This window comes from Arachis hypogaea, chromosome 3 (assembly GCF_003086295.3).
Source record: "Arachis hypogaea cultivar Tifrunner chromosome 3, arahy.Tifrunner.gnm2.J5K5, whole genome shotgun sequence".
Classification (NCBI taxonomy): Eukaryota; Viridiplantae; Streptophyta; class Magnoliopsida; order Fabales; family Fabaceae; genus Arachis; species Arachis hypogaea.
In genome coordinates this window covers 116820173-116840118 of record NC_092038.1, presented here as the reverse complement: position 1 = coordinate 116840118, position 19946 = coordinate 116820173, and the positions used below count along the sequence as shown (strand labels likewise).

At 35.8% G+C, this 19946-nt stretch overlaps 1 protein-coding gene and 1 pseudogene across 23 annotated transcripts; one reads left to right on the top strand and one right to left on the bottom strand.

Annotated features, from left to right (window-relative positions):
* The first annotated feature begins 467 nt into the window (after positions 1-467).
* LOC112779931 (tubulin alpha-5 chain-like) lies at positions 468-18352 on the top strand (annotated as a pseudogene).
* LOC140183836 (DNA polymerase epsilon catalytic subunit A-like) lies at positions 12655-16619 on the bottom strand. Of its 23 annotated transcripts, none has more exons than XM_072233323.1 (9): positions 16133-16605; positions 15510-15627; positions 15273-15414; positions 15143-15203; positions 14399-14500; positions 13917-14131; positions 13650-13833; positions 13503-13541; positions 12655-12971 (listed from the first exon to the last, which is right to left on the bottom strand). In XM_072233323.1, the coding sequence occupies exons 2-5, from the start codon at positions 15521-15523 to the stop codon at positions 14427-14429; spliced, it is 291 nt and encodes a 96-aa protein (XP_072089424.1). In that variant the 5' UTR covers positions 15524-15627; positions 16133-16605; the 3' UTR covers positions 12655-12971; positions 13503-13541; positions 13650-13833; positions 13917-14131; positions 14399-14426. The 23 variants fall into 23 exon arrangements, with proteins under 23 accessions (XP_072089424.1, XP_072089425.1, XP_072089417.1 ...); XM_072233324.1 differs by having other exon boundaries at positions 13650-13936; positions 14048-14131; XM_072233316.1 differs by having other exon boundaries at positions 15521-15627; positions 16133-16574.
* Positions 18353-19946: the final 1594 nt, after the last annotated feature.

The window sequence follows — 19946 nt, the reverse complement described above, 5'->3', positions numbered from 1 at the left end:
TTTGAGACCCAGTTCGATTTAAAGTGGGCACAATTGGAAAATGATTTTCATGCTCAATTTTATAGGGTAAAATTGAATGTCTCGTTGATAGATTTGCTTGCAATAGAACGAGATAATGGAGAATCGATAGATGACTATATAATTCGATGAAAAAAAGCTCAAAATCGATGTTATGTGTCGGTCCCTGAAAGCGAGAACGTCAAAATAGCCATCAAAGGTCTTGACTTGTATATGCGTAAAAAATTACTCAATATGCATATTCCTGATTTAGCCTATTTGGCTAAGAGAGTTTGACAAGTTGGAAAGATAAAAGAAGAAAAGAAGAAAGAAAGAGAAATGGTTGAATATGAGTTTGTCGAAAACAATATTCAATGATGATAATTATTTTTGCTTTTGTCCATCTAGCAAAAAAAATTCATCAAAAATAATATTTTCGACAAGTTATTGTTGAATTCTTCGACAAGCCAATGTTCGACAAATTCGAACTTTATCAAGTTACGGGTGCATATTGGAACATTTTGGAAGGAGTTGCGTACTCTATTAAGGTATGTGCAAGTATGTCTGTAAAAAGAAGTTTTTGAGAAGCGGTTATTGACAGTTGTTAGATATAACTGTGAAAAAGAGAACAAATCTTTATTCAACTTTGAAACTCTATAAAGTTGATCAAATTTTAGAAAAGAAAAAGCTTCTCTGTTCACTTTGGAAATTGTGAAGTTGAAAATTTGAAAAAAAATTTCTTGATTATGATATTTTCGAATCATCAAATATGATAACTCTCTGATCACAATTAACCGAGAAGGAAAAGGAAAATTACCATGATTTGGGTAATATGTTGTCATAAAAAAATTCGATGAGGTATCGAAAATAAATATGGCTGAAAATATTCAACAAAATGTCGAAGATCCAATAGTTCGACAAACAGTCACTTTGCCTCAAAAGGTCGAAAACAAATACTTGGGGCATTTCTTATATCAATGATAATGTTTCTTCGATAAATTGAAAAAAAAATTCTTTGGCTCTTCAAGAATGGCATGATACTTCACTAATATTTTGTCATGTACTACGTGAAAATATTTGTGAAAATTTGTACAATATATGAAATTGATCAAATAATTATTTGGGGGCAATTTCAAATTAATCAAGCCATCGAAAACCAATTTCGACAAAGAAGAGCAAGCTAGACAAAGAGGCAAGACGCTCAGAGGCTCCATCCTCTCAAAGTCTACATGACAATTATTCATCTTAGTTTTGTCGATCCTGACTATTGGGGTTGGATGGATAAAGAATTGGCAAGAGTTTGCCGATCCAAAAATGAGATAATAGCAATAACAACAGGCTCGATGTGGTTATTTTGGTCGAGACCGTGCTAGAAATTCCAATTTTCAAGGTCGAATTGGTGATAACCAAAATGGTCGACAGTTGCATCATATTCTTCTACTTCGACTGATCAAGGTAAACCAGTTGAAACTCCATTCCTAAAAATAGATTAATTATGTCGAGAAAAATTTTGAGGAAGAAGATGAAGAAATGACTGGTACCGCCATCGAAAATATTGAATAATAGTAAGTATTTATACTTTCTTCTTTCTAGTCAAAAAATTAAATACTTAGGAGGCATTTGTTATATCAAAAAATAATATTTTCGGTCAAGATGTTATTGAATTCTTTGACAAGCCAATGTTCGACAAGTTTAGACTTTGATCATTGCCAAGTGCCAAAATAATATTTTGATCAACCTCCAAATACATGTTACAATTAACTTTGGATTGGAGCCAATTAGGTACTCCGTTATGTACTCTCTATTAGTCGATTGACTTAAGTGTGGAAATCGAAGAGGCAGACTCGACGGAGGTCAACTATGTCAAAGAAGAGGTTAGCAGTGCAATTTGTTAGTCGAAAGATAAACAAGTTGTGAACTTCAAAGTGGAGACTAACTGTATTGAATTCCTTGAAGATGGTCAATCAATGAAAAAGAGAATTCTGATCAATTAGGACTCATCGAGAGAGAATGAAGCAATCGAAGAAAGTTACTAAGTGAAGATAGTTGGCAGAAGTTACAGACTCAAAGAGCGGGAACAGTTAAGAAAATTAATTTAATTAATTAATCGCATTATAAGTATAGATCTAAACCGACAATTAAACCTCAATCAAATTTAATTTGTTTGTCACTTAAGCAAATCTAATAAAAATCAACAGAAGTATTTAAACATCGGGTCGTCTCTCAAGGAATTGCAGGGAAGTGTACTTATAATTGGTTATGAAAAAGTATAATTTTGGGGTTTTTGTAATAAGAAATGAGAATGTGAAATGGCAAGAAAATAAACTAAACTAATAAAACTCTTAGCAAGGGTTGAGAATCGGAATTCCTATCCTCATTGTCATTGCCAATTGTGATGGTAATTGCAAATTGCTCTCACTTAGTTAACTTCTAATAATTGAAGGTAAGTCAAGTGAGCAATTCAACTTGAGTTCACAAGTCCTAATCAAATACTAGAGTTAGTGAAACTCAAGTCAACTAGCAACTTTCAATCACCAATCAACAAAAGACTTTGACAATTCAAGAGTCTCCAAATTACTCAATCTAAGCTACGAATACCAAAAATCTAATTTAAAATCCTACCAAGCATTTCATCAAACACTTGGAAGGCACAAAGTAAAAATATAGAAAAGTAATAAGAGAATGTAAAATCTAAACAACCAATTGCAAGGAATCAATAACAACAAATGAACAAAGAAATAATAAGAAACATGAACCATGAATTGCATTAATGAAAATTAAGAGTAACACATGAGTTCATAAACTAAATTAGCAAAATAAAGGAACCAATAGGAGAAATAGATAACTAAGGTACTAGAATAAGTAAGAGTAGAAGAAAGCTAAACTAAAGCAAAGTAGAATTCTGAAATTGAGAAGAACTAAACCTAAAAACCTAAAACCTAGAGAGAGGAGAGAGCCTCTCTCTAGAAAACTATATTTAAAACCTAAATTTATGAATGAAAGTGTGAATGATTGATTCCCCATCCAGCTCCACTCTGCAGCCTCTAATATGGATTTTTGGGCCTAAAACTGGGTCAAAAAGGAGCCCAGAAATCGCCCCCAGCATCTTCTGCTATCTGCAGCACGTGACGCTCTGTCACGCGTACGTGTCATACACGCATATGCTTCACTTGTCTCCTGCGCCATTCACGCGTACGCGTCGTCCACGCATACGCATCGCTGCCAGCTTCTCAAAACTTCAATTTCTTGTCTTCCTTCCACTTTTGCATGCTTCATCTCCATCCTCTAAGCTATTCTTGCCCTATAAATCCTGAAAACACTCAGCAAACATATCACGGCATCGAATGGTAGTAAGAGAGGATTAAAAATAGCAAATTTAAGGCCAAAGAAACATGTTTTCAATCACAGCATAAAATTAGGAAGGAAAATGTAAAATATGCAATTTATATGAATAAGTGTGAGAATAGTGGATAAAATCCACTAAATTAAGCACAAGATAAACCCTAAAAATGGGGTTTATCAAGGACTTCTATAAATGGGTGAAAGCTCAAAGGAACAAAGGTTGGAATCTTTTCAGAGAAAACACTCACACTCACTCACATTTGAAGGGTTCCTTCCATGTCTTTATTTTTTATTTAAATTTCCTGCAACTTTCTTTTCATGCAATTTATCTTCCTTGCAATGTCCTTTCCTTTCTTTTAAATGCAATAACTTTTACCCTTTTCTGTCTTTACCTTTTAATTTGCCATTTATTTTTCCAAACACTTTTTCTTTCTGTAATTTGATTTCCCTTTTATTCAAGCCATTTAAGTTTTATTGTTCATTTCGAATTTTTGCAAAGCTTGGTTCTTTCTTCTTTGTCATTGTCAAAGGCATATATTTTGATGCAAATAAAACTGGTACTCATAAAAGAGGAGTAGGTTTTGCTCCCAGACCATTAGAATAGAACCACCATTGATTTGCTAAAAATCGACAAAATAAATTGGCATGCCCAGTGGGACAATTTTAAAATTTAATTGTATCAAAATTTGTTGTTTTCAACTATTGCATTGTGCATGCAGTGTTGATATTTGGTGTATGCGATTAACAAGTGGTAGAATAATGACCATTCTGACAAAGTTTCAAATAGCAATGCAGAAATAAGTAATAATGCTCCAATAACTACTACACAAAATTTTTGCAAATTTGATTCCACATGCAGAGTATAATTCTAGGGAGAATATTGCAGTTATTAATGCAAGTATTGATGGTAGCGGGTAAAATCCACGTCCTAGAATCACCCCAGTGCAGAATCAACCACAAATAACTGCAAGTTGGCCTCCATTTGGCCTTCCTCCTGGCTGTACGCCTCCTATAGCAGTTACACATTTCCAGTCAGATATGAAAATGTGCCAGGTACGGTTTCTAACTAACCTTCTTTTTAATATCCTGACGTTAGTCATTATCAAGTGGGATCTTCGTCGAATACTTTTAGGATTGATGGTTGAATTTCGACAATATATTGATGAAAGTCATCATGATTTAGTCAACCTGTTGACTCAGCGGATGACTACTATTTTGAATCCTATCTTGGCTGACAATGAGTCAAAATATCATCGACTGGTTAAATAAGTTGAGAGAATTGCCCGAATTGTCAATTATGATGAGGGACAGCCTATTCCCCAGGATTTGGTAGTAGACCAAGAGAACATAGGATATAATGAGGAGAATGTATTTAACAATCTTGAAAGGGAAGAAAATATCCCTTATCTCGTTCGACGAGATCAAAATGATGGTGAAGTTTTGAATAGACTTCACACATAACGTGGATATCATTACTAAGTGACAAGGATTGTCGAGGATGTTCTCAATGGAATGGGTATCAACATGGATCTCGTGCATCGACCATATTTTGTTTCTACTTTTCCTTCTACAGTGCAAATGACAGAAGTGCCAATGGGTGTAAAAAATCCCAAAATAATTACAAAATTTACAGGAGAGGCTGGAGAGTCAAGTGTCGAGCATATAGCTCGCTATATGGTCGAATTAGGAGATTTGGCAAATAATGAAAATCTAAGAATGGAATTTTTTCCTACTTCATTAACAAAAAATGCTTTCACTTAGTTTTCAAATCTGAGACCCAGTTCGATTTTAGAGTGGACACATCCCCAGCAACTTTCTGAGTCAGTCAAGAGTCTTTTTCTTTGAAGGGTTCCTTCCATGTCTTTATTTTTCATTTAAATTCCCTGCAACTTTCTTTTCATGCAATTTATCTTCCTTGCAATGTCCTTTCCTTTCCTTTAAATTAAGTAACTTTTACCCTTTCCAGTATTTACCTTTTAATTTGCAATTTATTTTTTCAAAAACTTTTTCTTTCTGTAATTTGATTTCGCTTTTATTCAAGCCATTTAAGTTTTATTGTTCATTTCGAATTTCTATAAAGCTTGGTTCTTTCTTCTTTGTCATTGTCAAAGGCATAGATTTTAATGCAAATAAAACTGGTACCCGCAAGAGAGGGGTAGGTTTCCCTCCCAGACCATTAGAATCAAATTTGCTAAAAATATGGATGGCAATACCACCTGAACCCGCGGGTACCCACCCACACCCCTACTTGCTCGGGGCGGGTTTTTAGCGGGGCGAATTCTTGGGAGGGACGGGGCGGGGTCGGGTTTAGGTAATACCCGCCCCTACCCGCCCCGCTATATATATAATATATATATATGTTTAATATATAATATGTATAATATATGCAAAATAATTAGTAAATGATTAATAATATTGTAACATATTTAAATTTTTACTTTAATTTATGTTATGTTATGTATGTGATGATGGTTATATAAATTTTAAAATTTAATTTTATGTATTGGATTTTAATAATTATGGAGGCGGGTAGGGGCAGGGCGGTTACCCGCAGGGGCGGATTAGGGTTCAACATTTTACTATCCGCAGGTAGAAGCGGTAAGGGTTCTATGCGGGTTGCTGTACGGTGGGGCGGGTTCGAGTAGAGCGAAAACCCGCTCCTACGCGCCCCATTGCCACCCCTAGCTAAAAATTGATAAAATATTAACATATTCAATTTTATTTTCTTAACTTATATTCTTGAAATGAATTTAGAAATAATATATATTATTATTTATTAAAACAAAAAAATTATTTAAATATTTTATTTGATTAAAAAAGACATTAAAATATTTAAAAACATTACTTTGTATTTTAAAATTAATAGAATATTAAAATATTATTATAATTTATTTTAAAATACTTCATATTTTTTGTCTTTCCAAAAATTAAAATTAATGTATTTACATGACCCATGACTTGCATTGTCTCCTATATCCATGTCAACATTCATATTTCATTTATCTATATGTGAGATAAGTCTTAAAATAGTCCCTAAAATTACATTTGAATCTTGTAATGATCCTTCAAATTAATAATTATTCATATTCATTCTTTGTACTCAGGGACTTAAAGTCGTCTTTCAAGCAATTTCTATCAACAAGCATTATCGAAAAACAGATGTAGACTCATTTCTGACACGTTTGCAAAATAACAGCTAACTGATGTGGAGGACAAAACTTTTCTATGGCAATTTAGTCTCTGTACCAATTTTAAAAACCCTAATCCCCAGATTTGCTTCAAACCTTCCTCTATCAATGGCATCAAGCCTGATGGTATGATGCCTAGGTAACTAACAAACTAACTAGGTTTCAATTTCAGTTTCAATTCCAATTTCACTTTTCGATTCATCAATTCTGCGATCTGATTTCTGTAGCTGCCGGTGACACTTCCTTTGGAGTGGTGCACGATGCACTCAACACTTTCTTTAGTGAGACAAGATCCGACAAGCACATTCCTCATGATGTCTTTGTCGATCTAGAGCCAATCGTCATCGACGAGGTTAGAGCCGGCACCTACTGCTAGCTCTTCCACCTAGAGGATCTTATCTTTTTTTTTTTGAATAGAGAGCTCAACACTCAAGTGGAGCGAACAAGAGTAAAATAAGATAACTCATATGTCATCTTCGGCATAGCCATTAACAACATGAGATATTTACAACACCACTCCTTAGCACATGAAAAAGTTTGAGCCGTACAATCTACAACTCCTGTTGTCTTTCTCTGAAAGATGACATCATTCCATCATAACCAAATGTTCCATATAGTTGAGTAGAAACCAATTAGCCAACACTTGCGCAACTCTTTTCTCAATGGCATGGACCTCCAACTGTCAAAGTGTTCTTTCAAGGTACCAAGTAAAGTCCACGTCTGTCCAAACTCTGAAATCCAAGCACACCACACCTGCCAAGAGTACTCACAAGTAACAAATAAGTGTTGAATATTTTCTGCTTCTTTGTTACACAACACGCACAAAGTATCATTTTGTTGTAGCAGTCCCAGTCTAATTAGCCCATCCTTTGTATTTACTCGGCCTACCAACACAAACCAAGTAACAACTCCACTCGAGGCGGAGCTAGGCCTTTCCAAATGTCCTTTGTGAATCTGTACCTCAGGAGCTCCTCATCCAAAGACTCTTTCTGCAATACCTGCACAAATGAGTTAGTAGAATAAACGCCTTCCTTGCCAAATTTCCACACCACTCTATCTTGCACTTCCGCTATCAATTTAACATATTGCAATACTTGCAGCATCTGGTCTAGTGTATTTGTTTCCTATTGGCGTAATTCCCTCCTCCATTGGAAGTGCGAAACCCATTCTATCCCATCCCAGAACCCACAGTCCCCAATCACTGATCCTTTTTGGTTTGAAATCAAGAAGAGTCTCAGATAAGAATCTTTTAGCTTTCCCACTTGGAGCCACGTATCCTCCCAAAATCTGGCGGATATATCTTTCCCTACTTCTATAGCAAGGCCATCAATCATCTTCTGCCTTACATGTTGCTCCTTTATTTGTACTTGACATATGTCTCTCCATGGGCCACCTCTTTCATGTAATACCTGGGTTGACAATAGGTGATTTGGGTTCAAGTTATTACAGGAGCATACAATCTTTTTTAATAGAGGACATTCCTCCTTTGAGAACCTCCACCACCATTTAAACAGTAGAGCAGCATTACAGACTACCGCATCACCCACACCCAAACCTCCTAGCTTCTTTGGTGCCTGAATCATCTCCCACTTTACAAGAGCCATGCCTGGTCGCCCATCATCCTTCCCCCAGAAGAATCTCCTCTGTAGTGAGATGATTTCACGTGCCACCCCTTTTGGCATCTTATACAAGCTCAGGTAATAAATCGGTAAGCTATTAATAACCGACTTTATAAGTACCAGCTTCCTAGCCTTACTAAGGACCTTTGCTTTCCACAAACTAAGCTTCTCTTCCACCTTGTCTAAAATCGGCTTCCACATTTTTTCCAATCTCGGATTTGCTCCTAGGTTAATGCTAAGATACCTCACCGGTAGAGCCGCCTCCTGACAACCCAGTAGCTAACACATCCGTCTAACCCACTCGTGACTGCAGTTTACGAGTATCAAGTTGGACTTCTCAAAGTTAATGCTCAACCCAGACATCATTTCAAAACACCTCAACATCCTCTTATAGTTTCTGACTGTCCCCTCATTCGGCGGGCAGAATAATATATTGTCATCAGCAAAATGTAAGTGCGATAATTCTATATTATCCCGACCAACTAGAAGTGGAGAGATTCGACCATTCCTTACCGCCTTCCCGATCATCCTGTTAAGCACATCTACCACCAAAACAAACAGAAATGGTGATAATGGATCGCCTTGATGAAGCCCCCTCTCCATTTTGAACGGTTTTGACGGAGACCCATTAACCAGAATAGAGATAGAGACCGTTCTGACACACTCCCTAATCCATGACCTCCATGTTCTACCGAAGCCCATCTTCTCTAACACTGTATCAATAAAAGACCATTTAACTCTATCATAGGCTTTCTGAAAGTCCAGTTTGATAATTGCTGATGCTTTCTTTTTCAATTTCAACCATTACACAGTTTCACATGCAATTAAGGCTCCGTCATGTATTTTCCTCCCCTTCACAAAGGCACTCTGTGATTCTCCAACTAACCCGGGCATTACACTCCTCATTCTTTGTGTTAACAGTTTAGAAATGACTTTATAGACACAACCAATCATGCTTATAGGTCTGAGATCCTTTATCTCTTTAGCCCCAATGAATTTCGGAGCCAATGCTACCCATGTGACATTAGAATCCTCTAGTAATGTTGCTGTCTCAAAAAAGGTCTTCACAGCTACAGTGAACTCCGTTCCAATTTTATTCCAACACCTTTTTATAAAGTTCATGTTGTACCCGTCACTCCCTGGAGCCTTAGAAGATTCACAATCCCAAACTGCCTCCTTCACTTCCTCCACTGACAGTAAGACCTCTAGGGCTTCAGCTTCATCCCTCTCTAGCCGATTAACTAATCCATCCCTAAAGCTCACACTTGGAGAATCCTCCTGGTGGTACAGGCGTTTATAAAAGTCTCGAATGGCAACTTTAATTCTTGCTTGATTCCTCACCAGCCTCCCTTGAATTACCAAAGACTCAATCCTGTTATTCCTCATTCTCGCTGATGCTATATTATGGAAGTACCTTGTGTTTCTATCCATCTCATTTGCGTGCTGGGATCTAGACATTTGCTTTCAGTGGACTTCCTGCCTTTCATACCACTTTTCACAGCACCTCACTAACGCCCTCCTCCTTACTTCCGTTATACCATCATAGCTTCCACTACTAACCATATCATCTACCTTCTTTATTTCTTCCTCCAACCTCTTTATCTTCTCAGTCATATCCCCAAAATGCTGCTTATGCCATCTACATAATGGTGTTGTCAGTGCTTTCATCTTCTCTAAGAAATGTACATCACCTAATTCCCTCCACTCTTCCTTCACCATTCTCAGAAAACCTTCATGCGTGAATCAAGAGTCTAGGCTGCGGAAAGGTCTTGGGCCATCAAATTTTTTGCTGTCTTCCATAATCAAGGGGCAGTGATCTGATAACCCTCTAGGGCCTCCCCTTAAACGCAATTCTGGGTACACATCAAGCCACTCCACAGAAACTAGACACCTGTCGTACGGCTGCACGACTGTCCTCTAAACCATTTATACTTTCGATCATTTAGTGCCAAATCAATCAATTCCATATCATTTATCCACGCTCTAAAATCTTCCGCAAATGCTGATAATCTAGTCGCTCCTTTTTTTTCTTCCATATGTACAATTTCATTAAAGTCTCCCAAAAAATAGAATGGCACCTGACAAAACCCTACAATATAACTTAACTCTTCCCAGATTGAGGCTTTCTCAGCTTTTTCATATGGTCCGTACACCAAAAAATAGCACAATAAAAATTATCTTTTACCACAACCCCTTCTACACACAGACATCTATCCCATTTATAACAATTAGTCAATTTAAAACCCGCCTCATCCCATATTAACAATAACCCTCCAGAAGCCCCAATTGAGCTTACAAACCCAACAAGCTCTATCTCTACCCTAGATACGAGCTGCATCAAAATTAGTCACAAGTTCCTTCTTCGTTTCTACCAAACCCATCATATCCAGCCTAAATTTACTTTTAAAATTCTTCAGCATACCAACCTTTGTAGTACCTCCCAACCCCCTAATATTCCATGAACTGATAATCATTTCAAAAAATTATTACACACCTGTTTTCGAATTTTTGGCCTGCTTCTTCGAACTTTCTTTTTGCTTTGCCTGTCGTCGCTTCAGAGCTATTGCTTCTTTCTGCTCCTGCAAAATAGCCATAATATCCTCCTCATCACTGCACTGAACACCTGATTCTACAGCTAGCTTCCAAGCTTCTTTATTTTCAGCCATTTCCTCTTCCAAGCTCGGCCTTTGTTCTTCACTATGAATGTCAGTATCACCCTCTAAGTCAGCCCCCAGCTCCATACCTGATTGTGTACAGTGATCACGCTCTTTTTCTTGTCTGCTGCCGTTTACCTGAGCCAAGGCCTCCGTCATGATCTCCCCCTCCTCCAGTCCCACGCCTGTATCGCCACCTAGCTGCTACTCATCCTCTGATGCATTTTGGCTTGTAAAACTTCCGTTGATATAACCATGGCTCTCATCTCCAAGAAGCCGCAGTCTCCCTACCGAGTTACTGAGCCCTGGTCGTTCTTGGCTCGGTTCTGTGTTTATGCCCCTTCCTTTCCTGCATATCCGTTCTTTTCCCACGTCGTTCTTGACTTCCCCATCGCTAGGCTTCCTTCCTGCAAGCATCTCTGTCGCCTCCTCCCGTGCGGCCTCCACCGGTGCGAGCTTCTGCCCACGACCCTCCTCCCTATCGAGTCGCGAAACAGCCCCTGTGTCCGTCAGCCGTTCAGACTCTGCCGTCATCACATCTCTGATCTGTAGCGCTCCTTGCCAAGTTAACAAGGCGGCATACTTCCCCGCCAGAGACGTGGTCGGTCCGTGGCTGACTTCCCAACTTTGCCTCATGCCAAGCGCTGCTGGACTCGACTTAGGACGTGCAGTGAGCAGTGAAGCGTGACCTAGCTACTGTCTCTCATGTTGGGTTATGATGGGTACCGGGTTAGCACCTACCCGGTTTGGGATACCCGTTTTTGCCCAACTCTTCCCTTTCAGTCTGTTTCCTTTACTCTCCATAATGGGCTTGGTAGCTGCCAGCCCATACCCATTCCTTGTGCCATCACAGGCTTGATTTCCATTATATCCGTAATAATTATGAGATATTGTTTCCTCAGAATCCACCTCATCATTAATATGAGATGATCCCTGAGAATCTTCCCCTTCCTTTAATGTCGCGTAAATTCTGTTTCTAGAATAAAGATTTGAATTCTTATGATTCCATTCATTCAAATTTACACATGAATTTACCAATCTACCATTTTCTTGTTCAGCCATTTTATTGTCCACCGTCACCAGAACTGCCGCCTGGTCCCAAGCAGCCTCTGGCCGTTCGTCGCACTTATTCAATATGCCACCATGTTCTTCGCACTGCAACTCTCCTCCATCGACTCTATTCCTGTCCCTGTCTCTTGCTTACTCTCCCGAAAGCATTCTTCCTGATATACCTCTCCCCCCACTTCTCGTACAAGGACGTCAAATCCACTTGCACCTATTATAACGTGTATCCATTCGTTAATCATATCAAAGACACACGTATCAATCTGTACCCGACCCACACACTACAAGAAAAATCACATTTAGCAGCCATTTATTTTGCTTTTAGCGGCAATAAAAATAGTCGCTAGTACATTTACCGGCAATTAGACAATAGCCGTCTTATGCTTCGCCGCTAAAAGTTTTTAATGGCAATTATAACATTTACCGGTAAAAACCTTTTTAATGGCCGCAAAAAGTACATAACTATTGGCGGCCATTTTCTTGGAAATTTATATGGCCACCAAAAGTAATTCTAAAATTGAAATGTTATTCATTTTTAACGGCCATTACTATTGCCGCCAAAACCCATTTTACCGGCAATTCATATGGCCACTAAAAATAATTCTAAAATTGTAATATTATTTACTTTTAATTGCCATTACTATTGTTGCTAAAATATTAAGACTTTTTTTAGTTATATTATACTCATTTTCTTAGAAGCAACGAACTACTTTTTTTTTCTAAAAGCTCGATTATTTATACCAACAATTATTATTATTATTGTGCATAATATAAATATATTGAAATTAATTACTACAAAATGAGATATTTCATTAAACTCAAAATATTAATACACAAATTTCTCTTGAAAAGTAATAAATCATGTTACAAATCTAAACAACAAAAAATGCTACAAACCTATAATTATGTTACATGAAGTTAGGCTATAAACTAATCCTAGTGAGAGATCCTAAGAAGCATTGCCATGACATGAAGGCTTGTTACAAGCATTTCCAATGAGTAGTATCATTAATCACAGAAAATTAAGAATACATTATTTTAAATACAATTGTTGCACCCAACTTGTGGAACTCTGCCAATAACAGTGCAAACACTTTTTGCATGACCTATAATACCAATGCAATAAAAAGACATAAGAATAAAGAAAAAAGTAGTAAGAGATTTAAACTTAAATATTCAAGTCACAATGAAAGAACTGACAAAAAACCAACAAGCATAAAACCAAAATAATGAAAAGCCTATATTATGATTTTAAAGATGCGAATAAAATGTAGATAATAATTGTCCCCACTTGAATCCATGAGTATGGTCTATGTACACCAAATTAGGGAGCCCATCATATTCATCAACTTGAAATTCAAATGGTCCTGCAATGCATCATAATATAGGCTATATCTTAAGGACTAAATGAATGATTAAATTTTTATCCGTATTTTCTAGCATTGAGCAATGAAGCTAAATTGCAACTATTACCCTATAGCATGAGAGGAAGATCCTTCGCATCTTCTCAAATATATTTTATTCTCTGTACTAAAGTTTAATTGATGCATGCAAAGTTTAGGTATATGATTCAAATCTCAAAAATAAAAAAAAACATTAGCCATGCACAAACATAGCACATAATAAGTGTAACTGACCTATCAGTTTCGACCAAAGAAGGAAGTGATCCCTTGAACCTTGGCAAATGAAATGAGGATCCATCAGTTGAACAAGTTGACTTAAAATTTAAACTTTGTAGATGCTCCCCCGATAATATAGCAGATTTAACAAATTAAAATAAATACCATTGGTTATTATATCATAAATAGCAGTTACTTCATCCTCCTCCGACCTCCCCTCTCTCCGCAAAAATTAAAAGAAAAAAATGTAGTAATATAGTCAACATTCAAAGTCTCATTCTGGAATGAAAAATAGGTGCCTGAGGTACTTGGAAATAAGTTTCTTCTTGAATAGTAATCATAATGATCCCTGAAAAACACAAGGTTAAATCTTGGAAAAAGTGAAAATGAAAAACATTGAAGCTTTAACAAGTTAAATATCTATGGACCTACCTCATCAATAAAACAAGTCTCTTCATCAAGTGCATGGAGGGACATCAAACAACACAATCAAGGATGAACCAGTAAGTCATTAAGTTTCAGTTTGCAGATAACATTCATATACATAAACTTAAAATCTGAACCTGTTGACTATCACACAGAGCTTTTGAGAAGAAGGTATCTGCTGTAAATATAAGCCTGTCAAATTCAAAATTTCCAAGTAGTACCTGCAAAAGAAATTCATGTGCATATAAAAATAAAATACAATTGTGAAAGTTGCAAAACAGAACTTCTCAATAAATTACTTTCACTTGAAGAACAATTAACCAATCAACAGGTTAATGATGTGCATCAAGTTTTATTGAGTTTTTACTCGTGACTTAATTAACAAATTTAGATTGTCAAGTATTCCTAAACTGACAATGAGCAGTAAAAATGAATCATCTATTTCTTTTGTAGCTTTTCCAAATATGCCAAGGATTTATAGTGCTTACATGGGCATATCTTGAGAGAGCAATTCTCTCATTTAGCCATTGCCCTGATGCAGCACAACGTTACATTCCAATTTTTCCAGCAACTTGTTACCATCCAAGAATCTACAAAGAGCCAAAATTAATTAACATGTTGGAAACTAAATTAGAGGTAGCAAGATATTTTTTTATCTTGATTCTCCTAATAGGACTATATGCTCCATGGTACCCATTTTGAATGTGCTTTAGTGAGCATATCCAAAACCAAGGAGAAAAGATAGAAATTATTGTTAGTGCAGTCCTAAGTACTCTAAAAACAGAAGGCAAAACCAAAGATTACAGGTATATTATATTTCAAGTACGGTTATAGTCATTTAAATAAATAACCACACAAATCATGAATAAAACATACTTTGTTTTAGAAGTAAAATTTTTTGGAAAATATCCAGGAAGTGCACACCAGATACCATCAGTATCAAGTTCAAGTGGTTGTCCTATTTTTTCTACCAGCAAGCAGGCATTCTGAATTATTTTTTCTCCTATATATGTAAGTACTCTAGCCATTTCCATGGAGTACCATCTAAAACCCTTATAAAATAAATATAGATACACAAGATGAAGTGTAATGTGACAATATTAAATTTATGAACTTATATTAACAAATATGTTTTGCAGATTATACACTATAAGGGCATATTATCCTATCATCAACTAAATACTGCAAAGGTTAACTTACTACTCAATCAATATACAATTATCTTAACTTACCTGCGAACAGTGTCAACATAAAATGGATTTTCACGCATGCAGATTCCTGTTTCACGGAGTTCTGTGAATGCCATCTTGATTAAGTATGACTTCTATTATGAAACAAAGTTGTTAAAAAAATAATACCAACCTTCTGGCAGTATTTCTTTAAATGGTCTTTTAGCTTTGATTGTTGCTCTACCTTGAGCAGGTCAAGAAAAGATTTTGATAACCTCACATTAGCACCATCAACAAAATCAGATTCAATTTGCTTCTTTATATGATAATAGTCACTGAAAGATTTCAAATAGATATTTCAGTCAATTATGGACAAATAAATCTGCAATATGCTTATGATAGCAAGCATTAACCAAAAAGAGAGGCACACCTTATCTTTACCATGAATGTTTCTCCATGCCAAACCACTCAAGTTTGCATAAACATGTCTTTCTAGGATAGTTGAAATCACATGCAGTGTAAACCTCATCTGAAACAATTGACGATGGCTACAAATAGGAAAGAAACGTCACATAAGGCACCAGCAAGCATCATAACTTCAGATTTCAGAAAGATAAATGCCAGTAACACAGCATAAGGAGCACAAACATTGTTAAATTTTCTTCCAAATTTTTACTTGGAAGTTGATAGAATCAAGAAGATATCATTTCTAACAGAAGTGATAATCCACATGAATCTGGCCAGAAAAAGCTAAGAAACTATTGTGAAATTGTGGTGAGATGCATGGTCAATTTTGTAGGTTCCTCCTACTATTGAATTTTTTAAAAAATCCAGCCAAGTAAAATTAGAGAAAACGTTGATATTCGAGAGTTACCTAAAACACTTAAACAAAAAATTAGGATCTGAAACACTTAAACACTTCGATTTCAGCTTAATCTGCCAAATTCATTAGGATCAAGCAAGCAAACAGAACAAAAGTAATAACACAGAGAGAGAATCATATGCTTCTGAATATTCAAACCAAAATCAAAAAAATAAACGGAGAAGACCTACCGGCGGCGACGATCTTGTGCGTTTACGTGCAAGAACGACGGCGGTGCAAACGGCGGAGGTGTGGTGTTGCGACAAGAGCAGCAACGGCGGCTGGAAGACCCTGACGACGTAGATCTGAGATGAACAAACAATGACAGAGATGCGGATCTGAGGCGGATCGGATGGAAACAAAGTCCAAGGAGTAGGATGATGGATGGCGGCTATCGTTAATGGTTACGGTGGTGGTGGTGGTAGTGGTGGTGATGGTGGTCAGCGATGGCCATGGTTACGCGAGTTAACCCAGGCCAGTAGCGAAATCAATCTTTCATTGATGAAGAAAAGAGAGAGCGAGAAAGTGAAGAGAAACAAGCGATGGAGAGGGTTTGGGGAAGCTCGCAGGTGAAGGAGGAAGGCAGTGCGTGGTGTGTGAGTGAAATTTTCTTTTCTTTCTCTTTTTCTGTTTTCAATTTGATTTACTAATGAGATAAAAAAAAGTGAAAATAAGAGTTTAGTGGCAATAATGCCAATGGCCACTATAATAATTTTAAAAATTAAAATTAAAAGTAAAAAAGAATAATAATTTTCTGACAATAGTAGTAATGACCACTATAATATATGGTAATAATGGCAAATATATAATTGACGCAAAAATATAACTTAAATTATAAAATTAGTGGCCATTATGTTATTGCCACTAAAATTTTGTCGCTAAAATATAATTTTTTTGTAGTGACACTAAACGAATTGCATTATTCTGTTAGCTTATCACACACCACTACCTCTTCCCATTGCTCTCCAATTTTAAGAAAAGTGTCTTTGGACCATGCGTGTATTGAGACTCCAAAGCAATCCAACCAAACTCTTCTAGACTCTTCTCTGTCTCGTCCCATCTCCATACCATATAAAACATCTTTAATAAGTCGTTCATTCTAAAGGTGTAAGCTTCCTCAGCACTAAGCACAGAGTCGAACGTTATCAAAGCTTTATATGCTCCCAGCTCCCTTACTTGCGTTACACCTGGCCATTTGTTATGAATCTTTTGCTTCAAGGTAGTAAAATCGATTTCCCGCTTCATCCCCTCGACAATACTTCTCTGTAACCAGGTAACATTCTCATTGACTATCGGTACTTCGACCTTCTTTGTCCATCCATTATTATTTGGATCTTTGGTGGGAGTACTTGACGGCTGTTTCACCCCTTTCTCTTCTGTTCTTTTCACACTCCTTATCTGTGAGTTATTTCCTCTAGCATTCTCTCTGGTGATGACCTTCACTTCTTTGTCCGTTGTATTCCAAATTACCACTCTCCTTCTATACTTCGCTTATCCAACAAACAGTCTTTTGCCTCTCAGCATCATACTATTCATATTTACAACAGCTTTCAAAGCTCCTCCTTTTGTAGTGTATCGCACAAATACAAATAGATAGATATGTCCATTTTTGTTCTTTCAGGACAGATATATGTCGATGAGTCTACCTGTCTATTTGAACATATGAAACAATTCTCTTTTCGATATATCTTCTGGCAAATTATCGACAAAGATAGAGAAAGAATCAAGCTCCAATCGTTGATACTCTTCTTTATTCCAAACCCTAGGATCTTTGTCATGTTTATTGGAATTAGTATTTTCCCCCTGTGTTTTCCCACCTCACTCGCTCTCGGTTTCTCTTTCGATCTCTCGTGACGTTTTTTATATCAATTCACCTTGAGGAGCTTATCTCTGGCAAGGAGGACGCCACAAACAAGTTCGCCAAGGGACACTACATCGTCAGCAAAGAGATCGGCGACCTCTGCCTTGATCATGTTCGCAAGCTCGCCAACAACTGCACCAACCTCCAGGGCTTCCTCATTTTCAACACCATCGGTTGCGATACTGGCTCCGATCTTGGTTCCTTCCTCCTTGAGTGCATCTCCGTCGATTACGGCAAGAAGTCCAAGCTCGACTTCACCATTTGTCCTTCTTGTCAGGTATAACTTGAAGATTTATTGTTCAAGAATTTACCTCACATGTTCTATTCCCTAATCGCTACTTTAGGGTTTGCTTTACCTGACATTAACAATTTTATTTTTCTCCTTTCTAATTTCTGATTTCAGGTTTGGACGGCTGTTATAGAGCCATACAATAGTGTTCTTTCCAGTCATGCTCTCCTTAAGCACACTAATATTGCTGTACTCTTAGACAATGAAGCCATCTATGATATTTGCAGGAGTGCCCTTGATATCTCAGAACAAAGTCATTAAAGAGTAACAAGAAAAAGAGAAGGTCTCTGTTTGTATTTTAGGAGAAAGAGAAAATGTTGAATTAAGGAAGGGTTAATATACTTACGCAAATGAAATGACGTCGTCTGACACAATTTAGGCACCAAACCAAATACTACGCCGTTTAGGCTTGCTAGTGTGTCGAAAATCTGTCTACATCAATTTTTTGATGGCGTTTTATTGACAGAAATTGTTTAAAGGACAACTTTAGGTCTCATAGTATAACTTTAAGGATGAATATGGTAACTATTAATTTGAGGGACCATTATAAAATTTAAATATAACTTAAAAGACCACTTTAAGGTTTAACTCGACTGTATGTCGCTTTTGTTGTTTGTATAGAATAAAAGACCACATATATATGAGAAATTGTATTTTTTTTTCATTGACCATTTGCAATGAAAAATAAACATTATTACTGATTGAGTCCATTACGAGGAAACCTTAATTATTGTTCCTAACAAATCATTTTTGGAAGATGATAATTCACTCCTAATTAATTGATGATAATGCCATTTTTCTAATTATATATATATTTTTAAAATTATTCATAAATTTTATGGATATATATGACAAAAAAAGAAAGAAAGAAAATACCAATATGACAAATAAGGAAGATTAAGAATAGCTTCAGAAGATAAACAAATATAATTAAAAAAGAATGACGTTATTAATTTAAGAGTGACATTATTATTTTTTTTTAGTATACTTTTGATTAAATTAATTATTTATTGAATAACAAAAAATCGATTTCCAATGATCGATTCTTTTTAAAACTTTAGCCTTTTTACGTGAGATATGTCTCTGATATGTCTTCAATTCTACCATAAGGACTTGCGAGCGTCATTTAACTGCTGCTAAAACTTTTATTTTTAAGATTTCTGCCATAATTTTTAAGTATTTTTATGTTATGTTATCTTATCAATAAATGTTTTAAAATATTTTCCTGATAAGTTTTGAAAATCTGATAATTCCTTTGTACTTTGCTTGAGAGTATGTTTAGATGAATATTCTTAAATTTCAGTGTATTTTAAATATAAGAGAATTCAAATACTGTAATCAAACTATTTTTAAATTTAAAATTTTTTATATAGTTGAAAAAATTATATTAGTTGTATTATTAAAATGGGTTAACTACAAAAAATTGCCTCCAAATTATTCAAATGCTGACAAAAATACACTCGAATTTTATTATCGACAAAAATGCCTTTAAATAATTTAAAAACGCAACAAAAATGTCTAACAGTAAATATATATTTTCAAAAAATACTTTAGAGATTGAATTTTGATGTAATTTTTTTGTAAGCATTATTAAAAAAATGAGATATTATTATTCTTAAAATTTGGTAATTTTTTACTAAGTATATATTGTTTTGTGATTTTTTAAAAGTATTATGGGTTGTTAACAAAAAAAATTATAAAAAATTATATACTTAACGAAAAATCACCAAAATTTAAGGATAATAATATCTCATTTTCTAATCATTGCAAAAAATTGTATCAAAATTTAATCTCTAATGTATTTTTTGAGAAATACATATTTAATGTTAGATAACCTTGAAAAAAACAAACATTA